Raw genomic sequence first — 13007 nt, 5'->3', positions numbered from 1 at the left:
AACCTAAGCCACAGAATCACAGACTACTTCTATTTCTTTGATTCTCTGGGTAGAATGTGCTGTGTAATGTAACAAAAGACAGAGAGTAGAAACAGTGCATGGCATGAAGTCTGCATGATCTGTTGGTGAGGCAATAGACACAGTGGGTTTGCCTGTGAGATCTGGAGCTCCTCAGTGGGCCAAGTCCAGGCTCCACCAACTCAGGTCACTGAACAACTCCGGCAGATTGCTTGGCTTTCTTTGCACTTTGGTTTTCTTATTTATAAAACAAGGAAAATTATAATCTTCAAACTCATAAACCTATTGTTAGAATTAGAAATTACCTAAACCAGCAGCTAGGACATCATAAGAGGTAAGTTATCCCCTGCTGTTACTGCTGCAATTTTTATTATCCGTAATGTTACTATTTAAATCAAAAGTTGAACTGAGGTCGTGAGGCCTATGATCAGAGTGTGAAGTGGCTGCTGCTGGCGCTAACTATGGGTTTTAATAAATTCCACATTATCTGAAGGCCTCGCAGAAAACAAGACAACCAGCTCGGCTCACCAAAATGGAATAATGCAACACATGGCAGGGGAGGGTGAGAACCAGGGAGAGGGGAGGAGAAATGAAATGACTTAACACAGTATGAATCATTTCTTAGTTGCTTTGACGGCATCTACATGACTTCACCGCTTTCTCACATGTATCCATCATTACATCAATTTTACAAAGAAGGAAATGGGAAAATAGAAAAGCAGCCTGCCCCAGGGTCACACTGCCAAGAAGGGAACCCTGGTGGTGAGTCTCGGGGCTCAAGTTCTTAACCACCATGTTTACTGTAATACAGAAAAGAAATGCAGAAACAAAGAAAAATAAGTTGGAGGGAGAACAGAGGAAGAATAAAAACTGAGAGGCCAGTGGGCTGACGAATGAGATGGGCCACGGCTGTGCTGGCAGCTCAATCTCACTCCCCTGTCAAGACCTCAAAAAGCCACAGTGGGGACGTTGTGGTCATTTCAAAGCAGTAATTTGCACCACTGGAATAAATGGAAAAATCTGTGAGCTCCACGAACTACAGAAGAAGAAACCAATAAAATGTTCCTCATACACTCTCTAGAGAGCTTACTAACTAGGAGTCTCTGTGAAATGAAATTATAATTAGAATGTATGACTGTTTTCACTCTGTAGATACACAGAAACTGATGCATGCAGGATTTTTTTCTTAAAAGCTAACTTGAGAACAAAAATAACAACCAGCAATAAATCCAAGCTATCTGTCACATTTTAAGTGTTATTTTATTCTTCACTGCAGGCTGACTTCATAAGCAAGCACACGCAATCATAAAAATAAAACAATAAAGAGAATCTGAAAGTATAAATAAAAACTACCTTCTAACATGGACAGCAACATGACCACCATATCCTTCTGAAGATCCATTAATTCTTTTAATAGCTCAATTTGACTGGAATCCTAAAGATATTAATATATTGCATTTGAGATAATAGGAGAAAAGTATTCAGGCATGAACATCATATTCATTCTCACAAAAAATGCTGCTTATTCGCTGTAGATATCTTAAAGCATCATTCAACTAAATTAAAAGAAGCCCAAATGTAATTATGCTACTTATTAAAAATTAGGTGTTTTTTTTTTTCATGGTAATAGGAGTTGAACCCAGGGATTTTGCACTGAGCATCATCCGCAACCCTTTTTCTACTTTTCTTTTTAAATAGGGGTTTACTAAGTCATTAAGTTGCCCAGATTGGGTTTGAATTTGTGATCCTCCTGCCCAGCTCCATGAGCTCTGGAATTTCAGATGTATACCACCACACCAAGTGACATATGCTTCAGGACTCAATGATATTTACTACTGATTTCAACTCATACTCATTAAAGTACCTGTACCAACCATGAACATGTCTAACAAGCATATGATAGACCCCAAGTGGTGGTAGATGCTTTAGTGCCAGGCAAGACTCACAGGCTGCTGCACATCTGATGTATTTCTTCAGAACTTGGAAACTTGGAAAGACTAATTTTTTCCCATTTTTAATAGTTTCCTAAAGGTGTTAAATATTAAGCAAAATTCATTTATTCCAGAAAAATGCAGGCACATCAGTGACAGGTAAACTCACCTTACATACATCTAATTAAAACACACAGATATTACCTATTCTAATATCACATGATACATCTTATTAGCCCATTTCATTAAGTTTTCCTGTATTTTTGGTTAAAATTTTGTTTTTGCTTTGCTTTTGATCAATTACCATGAAAAAAATTCTTTTAAGTACGTATGTTATATCTAAACATCACCATGCTTAGATCTAATGCCTGGAAAAATGGTTCCATACACTTACACACACATAACATGACACTACCAATTTTATCTAAACTGTTCTTTAAAAATATTTTTCTTAAAAAATGTATAAAGTAGTATTTTATTCACATGGATTTTGTTATATATGTGGCTGAATTTCTACATTGAAGTAAGAGTCTTTGCACTGAGCTACTTTCCAATTTTTTTTTTTTTAAGACAGTGTTGTAAGTTACTAAATTGCCCGGTAATAGACTTGAATTTGCGATACTTCCGCCTCAGCCTCCCAGACACCTGGGGATTACAGGTGTGTGCCACATTAATCAATTTATTTATTTTTTTCTCTTTTCAGGATATATGCCTGCTAGGCAAGTAGCTCTACCACTAAGCTAGTCTACCAGTTCAGTCTACTAGTCTACCAGCTAGTCTAATATTTGTTAACATGATGAACCAGAAACAATTGCTAGACGGCAGCAACATATGATAATAAAGTGATAGAAATATAGAACATCAAATGAGAATTCTCCTGTGAGTATAATAAATTTGGTTCAGCCAAGTTTCCTTTACTTACTAAAATATCATTAACAGTTAGATAAAGAATGAGATTATCACTCTTTGGTTGCCGTCACCAACAATGAGATACTTTCTCTCCTTGGCCACACTCTAGCCAGGTGCCTCTGAGCCCTCTTCTTGATTAGGTCTCAACATCTATGTACACAGATTTGGATAAACACTAGAATGGTTTCTAATAGCTCAAGGCTGTTTCCCTGAGGTGACCCTTACCCAATACAGAATACCTGCTTGGGAAAATCCAATTTATTGTTCCATATAACTCCCACATACAGGACCAACGATTAGTTAGTAGACATGGCTGGCTGGATTTCTGGCTCATTCTCATCCCTCATTGCGTTTCTCCTTTTAAAATCTTCATCTACCTCCATATAAGCTGAAAGTGCTTTCAGTTCACACCGAGCTCTTCCTTGCTGCAGCAGTTATTGCTGAGTAGACCCTCTCCTGACTTCTATAATATCCAGCTTGATTTACCAATATGCCCCTGCTTAAGGGTCAGTGGGCAGGAGTTAGCATCCCTACTCACTGCAGAGGAAATAAGCCTAGAAGAGAGGAAACTGGTCCTCACTTGTTGGACAAGTGAATGAAACTTAAGGGACTGAAATGGCAGCATTGTGACTCTAAATCTAGCATCCTTCCTTCTTCCTAACCACTTGGCAAATACCATACCTCACAAACAGAATATTCCATCAAATTCACCATATAAAAGAAAAGTTTTATCCAAGACTGACATTAAGAACTTTTTTATTCCTGCATCTTTTAGTTCCAAATGGAACACAGTACTGAGAAAACAGAAGGCTGATATGTTCAAAGGCCTCCTGAAATAACAGTAAAACATGGTAGAAAGTGTGTTAATTCTTTGTCATCTTTGAAAGTCATTATTTTCTTTTGATTTTCAGGAAGTTAAACTTGTTCATAATGGGCTCATAATGGGTGACTATTTTTTTGCTTGTTGATGACCCTGTAATAACTATCTTCCTTTGACAAGAGATTGGTAACAAGTTATATGTCCTTTTCAATTATTCCTCTAGTAGTAGAAGGAGAACGATAATGTGCAAATATCAGGACTATGAAATGGAGAATGCCTTGAGACTCCCATGATTTATTCCTCCATCTCTTAACATCCTTTGTTTTCAAATTTGAATGACTCCCACCCTTCATTCTTTTTGTTAAAGAAACCAATTTTTTATAGAGCATAAAAGGTGTTTAAGCAAATGATCCAGATAAGATAATGTTCTAACACAGAAAAACATGTTCAGTTTGCTGACAGTTATAGTCTCCTGTTTGCTCATTAGGTGAGAAAGTAGTTAATTTACCTGAGACAGCTTCATCTGCATGTGGGCAAATACATGAAGAAAGCCCACCACTGCATCCCACAGCCTGCTGTGTGCCAAACTTTGCTGATTCCCAGTGCAAGGACCCTGGAACATAGACAGACAGCAGTCATTCCATAATTCATTTGCCAAAATAAACATTAAAGTAACAGGGGAAAAATTAACTTAGTGTTTATATATGTTATTCCAAACATGTTATTTGAAAGAATAAGGGCCTAAATAAAAGGAAAGAGACAGGTAATAACCAAAGGACCTTAAGAAACAGCTGCATTCTTCTTGAATGATTAAATAAAGCTCAAAATATGTTTCTAAAGGACTTTACATCCTATTTCTGTACAAGTAATAAAAAAAACTGGTATAAGAGTTAGTGAGTCATTTCATTTTTTGCTATCTTTGAGTTTGCGTTGTTTAATCAAATCAATCAGCAACCACTACCTTGTGCAAAAAGAATATAAGACTATGCTTGATAAGCCAGGGGCTGATTTTTTTTCCTATATAGTAGGCTGGATAAAGTATTTGCTATTTTTTAGGTGTAAACTATTTTACAGATAGTGCAACCATTTAGACTTTTTGGAAAGATTTTGATATTTGGCCATTATTTTTATTTCTCTATAACTCAAGGCAGTTGGGGATTCTGTTAAAATTATTGCTTTGGAGGTTGCCTAACTGAGTGGCCTAAAAGCTTTGGGCTCCTATTTACGCTAATTCAAACAATGCAAACTTAAACTTAACCAGTCAGAACTAACATCTAAGGACTTTACACTTTAACCAATTAGTTTTTTCTTTCTTTCTTCTAGAACACCTTATAAAAGATTAGTCCAGCCACTGGTGGTGGCACATGCCTGTAATCTCAGAAACAAGGCAGGGTAAGGGCAAATTCAAGCTCAGCTTGGGAAATTTAGCAAATCATTTCAAAAATAAAAGGACTGAGGATGTAGCTCAGTGAGAAGGCCATGGGTCTGATCCCAGTAACGTGCACGCACACACATACACTTCCCTCCTGAACACTACATTGAATCACTTGTAGGCTCATGCTACTTATTCATGAACAGTGGAATGAGTAAATAAATGCATTAAAACTTTAACGTGCCTACACTTCAACAAGGCCAACTTTGTTTCCTCGGTTCATACTTATGAAGCAATATTCATCAATACTATTGAATGTGTGTGTGGTGTGGTAGACAAACTGTTTTGCCAGAGACAATTTCTGCTTTTACTTCTAAGGAAAAATTCTACAACTATTCAGGTTTGTAAACACACCCACACTGACCATGAAAATAAACAATACGAATTTTATTTCAAAAGAGAAAAGTATCTAAAATATAGTCTCTTAATATCTAGCTGATTTAGTCCTTTATACAAATGACTCATAATGAGTTTATATAGGAAAGCCGCATTAAAATATTTCAGATTTTAGTTGAGATACAAGAGGGGGCAAAATGATCAAGATGGTAAGATGGACTTGGGACCATCTCAGCTTCCCTTGAGGCCTCCCTAAATGAGAAGACAGTGAGCACCAAGTACCTTCATAATACAGAACAAGGCTCTATGCCTGCAAAAGAGGTAAGAGATGATACACTTTTCCATCTAAGTAGCACAGATAAGATACTGGAGTCTAAGGAATTTGCTCTACTCCACCTAGTTGACCTGGAGCACCACCCTAAGCACCGCCCTAAAGCATTCCCACCCAAATCACCACCCTCCACCACTTGAGCTCAGATGCCACCTTAGAAGCAATCCATAGAAGCCTTGACCAAAGCACATACATAAGCCCTTTTTTTCTCTCACTGCTGAGCCCGAGCACCTGATTTCCCTGCATGGCATTTAGTGTCCTTTACTGCCATCCATTTCTCTGGTTGTGACCTTCAATAAATGTATCTACTTTTCCCCCACCACCATGCAATTCTTTTCTTACTATACATAAGAAACTGGATGCAGTAACAATGATGTCAAAGAGCTAAAGCTAAAATGAAGGATACTTCGAGAGATCTTTCCATGTGCTGACATCTCCCCCTTGCATCCCTCCTGCAATGGAACTGAGCTTACAGACTCAGAGCCATCACTAGAATGTTATCTTAAAGAAAATGAATGTGATTTTTCTTTAAGTAAGAAATAATTTTCTTCATGTGATATTTAAAGTTTTAACCAGAAATTAAAATTTTATATTGTAAACAGTTAAGATCTTCTGTAAGCCCTAAGTAGTGAACAGTTGCTTTAGCAACCTTTATGCAATAGGATGGCAAGCCCAAGGCTTAAGCTCCCATGTTTCCTTTGTTAAAAATTACAGACGACCATTGTTTTGGACTACTCTCCTATGTAGACCAGGCTAATAATAAAATGTCATACACAAAGCACCACGTCACAAAACTGAAAACAAGCTGTTTATCTGACCTCCTGAGGAATCAGTAGAGAAAGATAATAGCCACATTTCCCAAACAGGTCTATTTCAACTGGCAAGATAATGAATTTTCCTCTGCTTTAATCTTTACAACAAAGGTAAACTGAGTGACCTGAGCAGAGCAGAGGAGGTTGATTTTATGGAGAAAGACTGAAAGCAGAAACAGGGAATAGAGAAATAATTGGTCAAAGTTACTTTCCTTGTAAGACAGGGCCAGAGAGACAGAATAGAAAAACAAACTTCTCTGCTCTTGGAGCATTTATTTTATTTTACAGAATAAAGCGTTACCCAGCTATAGATTGGAAAATAAAGCCAATTTAAGACATTAAGTGAAACTGTTCTGACTGTGACTTTTGACATCTTTGAAAACTAAAACACACTGAGTACACTTTCTAGGATTTGTTTAACCTTTGATCTTGGCTTCTGGGAGCTGTTAACCAATCTGAAAAGGATATGGCCTTTGTTATAACCAGTGTCTGCAGCATATAAACCTTTGCCAAGTACCTGAAGGCAGAGTAGTCAGTTTTAGAGGGACCTGCAGTAAAAACAGATAAAACTTCCTCTAATTACTCCATGGTCTTACTCTAGGAAACAAGAACTATAACATCCTTTTATTCAAGCAATTCTTTTCCCTTTTTTCCTCTCATTAAAACCAGGGTTGCAGTTTTATAGATGATTGCTTTTATTACAATGCTTTTGAATCATTTCCTTAGATATTCTACACTTAGCAAAAATTTGATTCAAAAAGCAATATACAAAGCTACTATCTAAAAGGCAGTCCAAAATAAGCAGGAAGCTCATACTAGGCCTTTTTTTATAGTATCAACATTTATTAGGAAATATGATACTGAGATAAGCTTTTATAAATATATTTCTATATGCAATGTGGTAACCAGATTAGATCCTGGAATAATAAAAGCACACTGTTGGAAAAACAAAAAAAAAAAAATCAAAATGAAGCCTGTGGCTTAGTTACTAGGATTGTGCCAGTGTTAATTTCTTCATTTTGATAAATTCCAAGATTAGAGAATCTTAAATAGAATCCCTCTGAATTATCTTTGCAGCTTTTCTGAATATATAAAATATTTCAGAAAAGATTAAACTATAAGAACACAACATATGAACAGGGATAACAGTAGAAGTTAAAGTAAAGGAAGCACAGTAAGCCGTATGACCTTACCTGTTATCCTCAAACAGCCATTTAGAAACCTGTTCTTTGGTGACACACCTACTAAAGGGTTTTTCACACCATGACAGTTCAGTGGATGCTTCCAGCTTTAGATGAAATCAAAATTTCATGTTTTAGGAACTAAGAACTATTCACCTCTGGCGGAAAAGTATTCTTGCTCCTTTTGTAACGGAGAAACTATTTTACTATTTTTATAGTTCAGTCACTCACTCAATCAGAACAGCACACATGAATTTTGCACTGACATCTTACCAGCTATGGATGACAATTCTAATGCAATAATGGAAGAGGGGCAGAGAAGACACTGGAAAATAAAGGGGCTGAAATCACTTACATGTGATTTTAGGGAAAACTATATAGAATCATCAAGTATGACTATTCCATCTTGAAAAGCTGAAATAAAGATGTTCTTCTTCACCCATGAATGAGATCCTTTCAAAGACTTGGGTGCAACACAGAAAAGAAAAGGCATTTGATGGAGGTCAGCCCACCCCTATCATTCTTACTCAGGGTGGCGTCCACTGCAATCAATAAACACCTGTCACTATATGAGGCTCTTGGGATACAATCTGCTTTTATCTCACTTAGTCTTTTTTACTCCCACAAGATGATGATTAGTTTAACAAAATGAACTGTAACTTTTTTCCTGTTTCTTATCTTTGCAACATGCACATCCACCACAGTGAGTTGCTGTTTCAGGGTAATGTGTACCAGCCATCAAGATGAAAGACAGAAAGAAAAGATGACTGACTGGAAACTAAGAAACAGCAAGGGTTTTCTGGGTAGGAAAAAAACTCACTAGAATTATATAAAACCTTTTAGAGAATCTGATCTTAACACTAGAAATTTACCTGAAGGAGACGATAAAGTAAAACAATCAGTGTGAAAAAGAAGAAACATTCTCCATGATATTTGGAATTTTATCTCTGATATATATCGCACACACATGCAAATACAGTTTTCAAATATTTTTTTCTTATTGAGTTGCTATAAAATATCTTCCTCAATGTTTATTGTGGTTTGATGTAAAATGTCCCTCAAAGGCCAGCTAATGGGCTTTTCAGAAGAGCCTGAATCATGAAGGCACAAACCTCATCACCACATGAACCCACTGATGAATTCATAGCTGAGCAGGCTGTCAGAAAGTGGGGTTAACATAGAGGAAGAAGCTGGGGGTGGGGGGGATGCCTTAGAAGGCCATTTCTCACCATTAGCCTCTCTCTCTTTCCTTTGCTCTCTGCTTTCTGTCAGGAGACCTCTGTGTTCCACCATGCCCTTCTGCCATATTCCTGCCTCACCTAATCTCAGAAACAATGCAGCCAGCCAACCACGAAACCTCTGAAACCGTGAGCCAAAATAAATCTTTCCTCCTCTAAGCTGTTTTCCCCTACTACTTTGTCACAACCATGGAAAGCTGATGAACACACTGTTAAGGGAATGCTGTTAAAGGTAGTTTAATAATCTGTCCCCTCTCTCTTCCTCTTCCTCCTCTTCTCCCATTTTCTTCCTTGATTTATTGAGTGCTGCATGACAGGCCAGGCCCTAAAGATACAAACTAGCTAATATCATGGTTCATATTTAAGGAATTATATCTCAACCCACCTAACGGAGGAAGTTTATACCCTATAAGTAGACATTTCAATCTAGTATTTTAGTTGATGGCACCGATGAAGAGACAATGACAGAAAACAGTAGCTGTGGAAAAAGCTTTAGGCATGCTACATTTTCTATGGAAGTTGTTTCTTTTCTCTTTGACGGAGAGCTTCAATGTTTAAATATTTACCTGAATATACTCTGTAAGAGTGTTAAAGACTTGTTTTGCTACTTGGATAGCTTTGGAGAAGTTCCGTTGTCCTTGTTCATCAATAACATCTTTCCCAGAGTAGTACCAATAGAAATCACTAATTGATTCCTGGAACAAAAGGAGATGAGAGTGCTATAAAGCTATCATTCATCTGCTCAGTCTTGGACTCTACAAATAAAAGTATTTTAAATAATAACTATGATACCAAACAATACTATCTGTGAAGTAAGCATCATTTGTTAATAATCTCCCTAAACACACATATAGATGCCTACTCCACAGACATAAATAAAAACTGGATAGAAGACAAGAAGCAGAAAACTGAGCTTCAAAAATTGCTGTCTGTAGATGTTTTTAAATTTCATAAACATAAGGATTCATTAAGATTGGTACATATTTTTTCTGATGCATGTGTTTAGAAAATGAGCTTAGAAATTAGATGTATCAAGGGACAGTATGTTTCTGGCTATAGACATCCCTTCATTTTTCTCTAACACATCAGCAACATTTCAGCCAGGATATTCCTTGCTTTTATAGCTGCCCTTGAAAACAGTAGTGGGACAGTTTATAGACACTAACAACTGTGAATGAATGCCCAAATGAGAATACCAATATTTTCAATATTAGCATATATTTTGAAGTGATTTTTATTGGTTAAATGTATAACACAGTTTAGTTGCTAACATATGCACTATAATTGAATGTTGAGACATGATTTTTAAAAGCACATGTATGTTCTCAGCAACACTACTTGACGGATTTTCTTAAAAGTGAATTTTCCTCTCTATTAATCTTTAAGCTTTTTTTTAAAAAGTGTGCTATTATATCCTTAAATATTAAATGAAAAACTAAAACATTGAATGTGTAATATTTGTAATTAAAATACTGTACCTGATCTCTATTATTGTAAGTAAAATGAGGGAAATAAAATTCATGTAGAGCACTCATCATTTAAGAGGACTATCAATTTGGATTCTGTTTAGTTAACACTAAATGTGAGTATGATATTAGAGATATGTTAAATGATAAGATGCTAGGTTAGCTATAAAATTAACGCAAGTCAGATATTTCTAATACCTTTCCCCAATTATTTATCAATTATAGAAGGAACACAGTGTAAATGAGCTTTAAAAATGAAAATAAATCTAAATGTCATCAAACTCAAAATCAGAGAAAAAAACCTTGAGACCATAAAGTTAAGAGAAATAAATCAGACATACAAGCTTGCAGAGCACATGGTTTTTCTGAGCAAGAACATGAGAAACTCAAAATATAAACAGCAAAATGAAACATAATAAGATTGTCTAGATTTTTTCAAATAGGAAGTGGATCAAGAGATAGAGGGAGGAGGACAGAAGATGTCAAGAAGGAGGTGAAAAAGAATTGAGATGCCCTTAAGTAAATGCTCAGGGATTGAAATTATCCCATGCATATTATCTGACCATAGTGCACTGAAATTGGAAATTAATGACTAAAGAAATGGCAAAACCTGCATAAACATACTCAAATTAAATAATGACCTTCTGAACAATTAGTGGGGGGCAATGATAGCAGTCCTAAGAAGGAAATATAGAGCAATAAATTGTCATATCAAGAAAATGGAATGAGCATCTTCAAGCTTCTAGAAAAAGAAGAGCGAGTTAAACCCAAAGCTCATAAAAGAGGAAATTGTAAAGATCAGAGTAGAAATTAATGCAATTGGAACTAAAAAAAGATACCAAGAACTCATGAATCAAAGAGCTGGTTTTTTAAAAGAATAAACAAAATTGATAAATCCCTAACTAACATTATCAAAAAAGAAAGAAAAATCAAATTCACACAATAAGAAAATAGAGAAATTATTACAGATCCTAAGGAAATTTAAAAGGTCATGAATCCTTACTTTGAAAATCTTTACTCATACAGGGTGGAAAACACAGAGGAAATGGATAGATTTCTAGAAATGTATGAACTAGCAAAGCTCAACCAAGAAGATAAAACAACTTTGAATAACCCAATAACAGCTAATGAAATTGAAAACAGGATTAAAAATTTACCAATGAAGAAAAGCCCAAGTCCTGATGGATTCATGGCTGAATTCTACAGGAAATTTAGAGAACATTTGACGCCAGTACTCCTTAACTCTTCAATGAAATTGAAAGGGAAGCAATTATCCCTAACTCATTAATAATAACTCAAGTATTATTCAGATATGAAAACCAGAGAAAGACCCAATCAAAAAGAAGAACTGTATGCCAATCTCACTAATGAACATTGATGCAAAGATTCTCAATAAAATACTGGCAAACAGAATGCAGCAAATTATCAAGAAAATTATATATCATGACCAAGTGGGATTCATTTCAGGAATGCAAGGATGGTTTAACATATGCAGATCAATAAATGTAATACACCACATCAACAGAGACAAAAACAAAAATTCCATGGTATCTCAATAGACACAGAAAAAACTTTTGATAAAGTCCAACACTTGTTCATGATAAAAACCCTACAGAAACTCAAAATAGATCGCATCTACCTCAATCTGATAAAGGCCATTTATGACAAACCAACAGCCAATATTATACTAAATGGACAAAAGCTGAAAGCTTTCACTCTAAAATCAGGAACAAGTTAAGGATGTCCGCTATCACCATCCCTGTTCAATATAGTAATGGAAACATTAGTCAGAGCAATCAGACAAAAGAGAGAAATAAGAAGAATAAAGATAGAAAAGGAAGAAATAAATTATCACTATTTGCATATAGCATGGTATTCTACATAGAAGAAGCTAAAAACTCCATTAAAAGACTACTAGAGTTAATAAACAAATTCAGCATGTAGATGGATACAAAATCAACACTCCAAAATCAACAGCATTTCTGTACACAACAAAAAAGTCACTGGAAGAGAAATTATGGAAATATTGCCTTTCACAACAGCATCTAAAAAAATGAAATACTTAGGAATCAACCTCATCAACAATGTAAAAGATCTATACGCTGAAAATTATACTACTCTTAAACAGGAAATTGAAGAGGATATTAGAAAATAGAGGGATATTCCTTGCTCTTGGCTAAGAATAACCAACACTGTGCAAATGGCCATACTCTCAAAACTGTTACACAGACCGAATGTAATCTCAACCAAAATACAATTAACATAACTTAACTATCTAGAAAAAACATTCCTAAAACTCATTTTCAAACAGAAGAAATCTAGAATAGCAAAGGCAAGTCTGGGCACAAAAAGAAAGGTAGGAGGCATCTCAATTCCTGACTTGAAACTATATTACAAAGCTACAGTGATAAAATCAGCATGGTACTGGCAAAGAAACAGACTTCAGGATCAATGCAACAGATTAGAGAACACAAACACAACTATAAAGACACTGAGCCACCATATATTAGACATAGGGGCTAAACATGTTCAC

The 13007-nt window shown here is 35.8% G+C and overlaps 1 protein-coding gene across 6 annotated transcripts in view; it reads right to left on the bottom strand.

The window, feature by feature from the left end:
• Ryr2 (ryanodine receptor 2) overlaps positions 1 to 13007 on the bottom strand; it is a 659796-nt gene that overhangs the window by 42522 nt on the left and 604267 nt on the right. For all 6 annotated transcript variants that reach the window (XM_063260102.1, XM_063260104.1, XM_063260105.1 and 3 more), the window contains 3 exons: positions 9575 to 9703; positions 4187 to 4291; positions 1372 to 1453 (listed from right to left, as the gene is read on the bottom strand). In XM_063260102.1, coding sequence (XP_063116172.1) covers positions 1372 to 1453; positions 4187 to 4291; positions 9575 to 9703 — 316 coding nt within the window. The remainder of the gene's footprint in view (positions 1 to 1371; positions 1454 to 4186; positions 4292 to 9574; positions 9704 to 13007) is intronic.

The sequence above is a fragment of the Cavia porcellus genome, unplaced genomic scaffold (assembly GCF_034190915.1).
Source record: "Cavia porcellus strain 051 isolate PalLab524CR breed Dunkin Hartley unplaced genomic scaffold, mCavPor4.1 scaffold_13, whole genome shotgun sequence".
In the NCBI taxonomy this organism is placed as follows: domain Eukaryota; kingdom Metazoa; phylum Chordata; class Mammalia; order Rodentia; family Caviidae; genus Cavia; species Cavia porcellus.
Note: the sequence above shows the minus strand (reverse complement) of the source record. Positions and strands in the feature narration are given on the sequence as shown.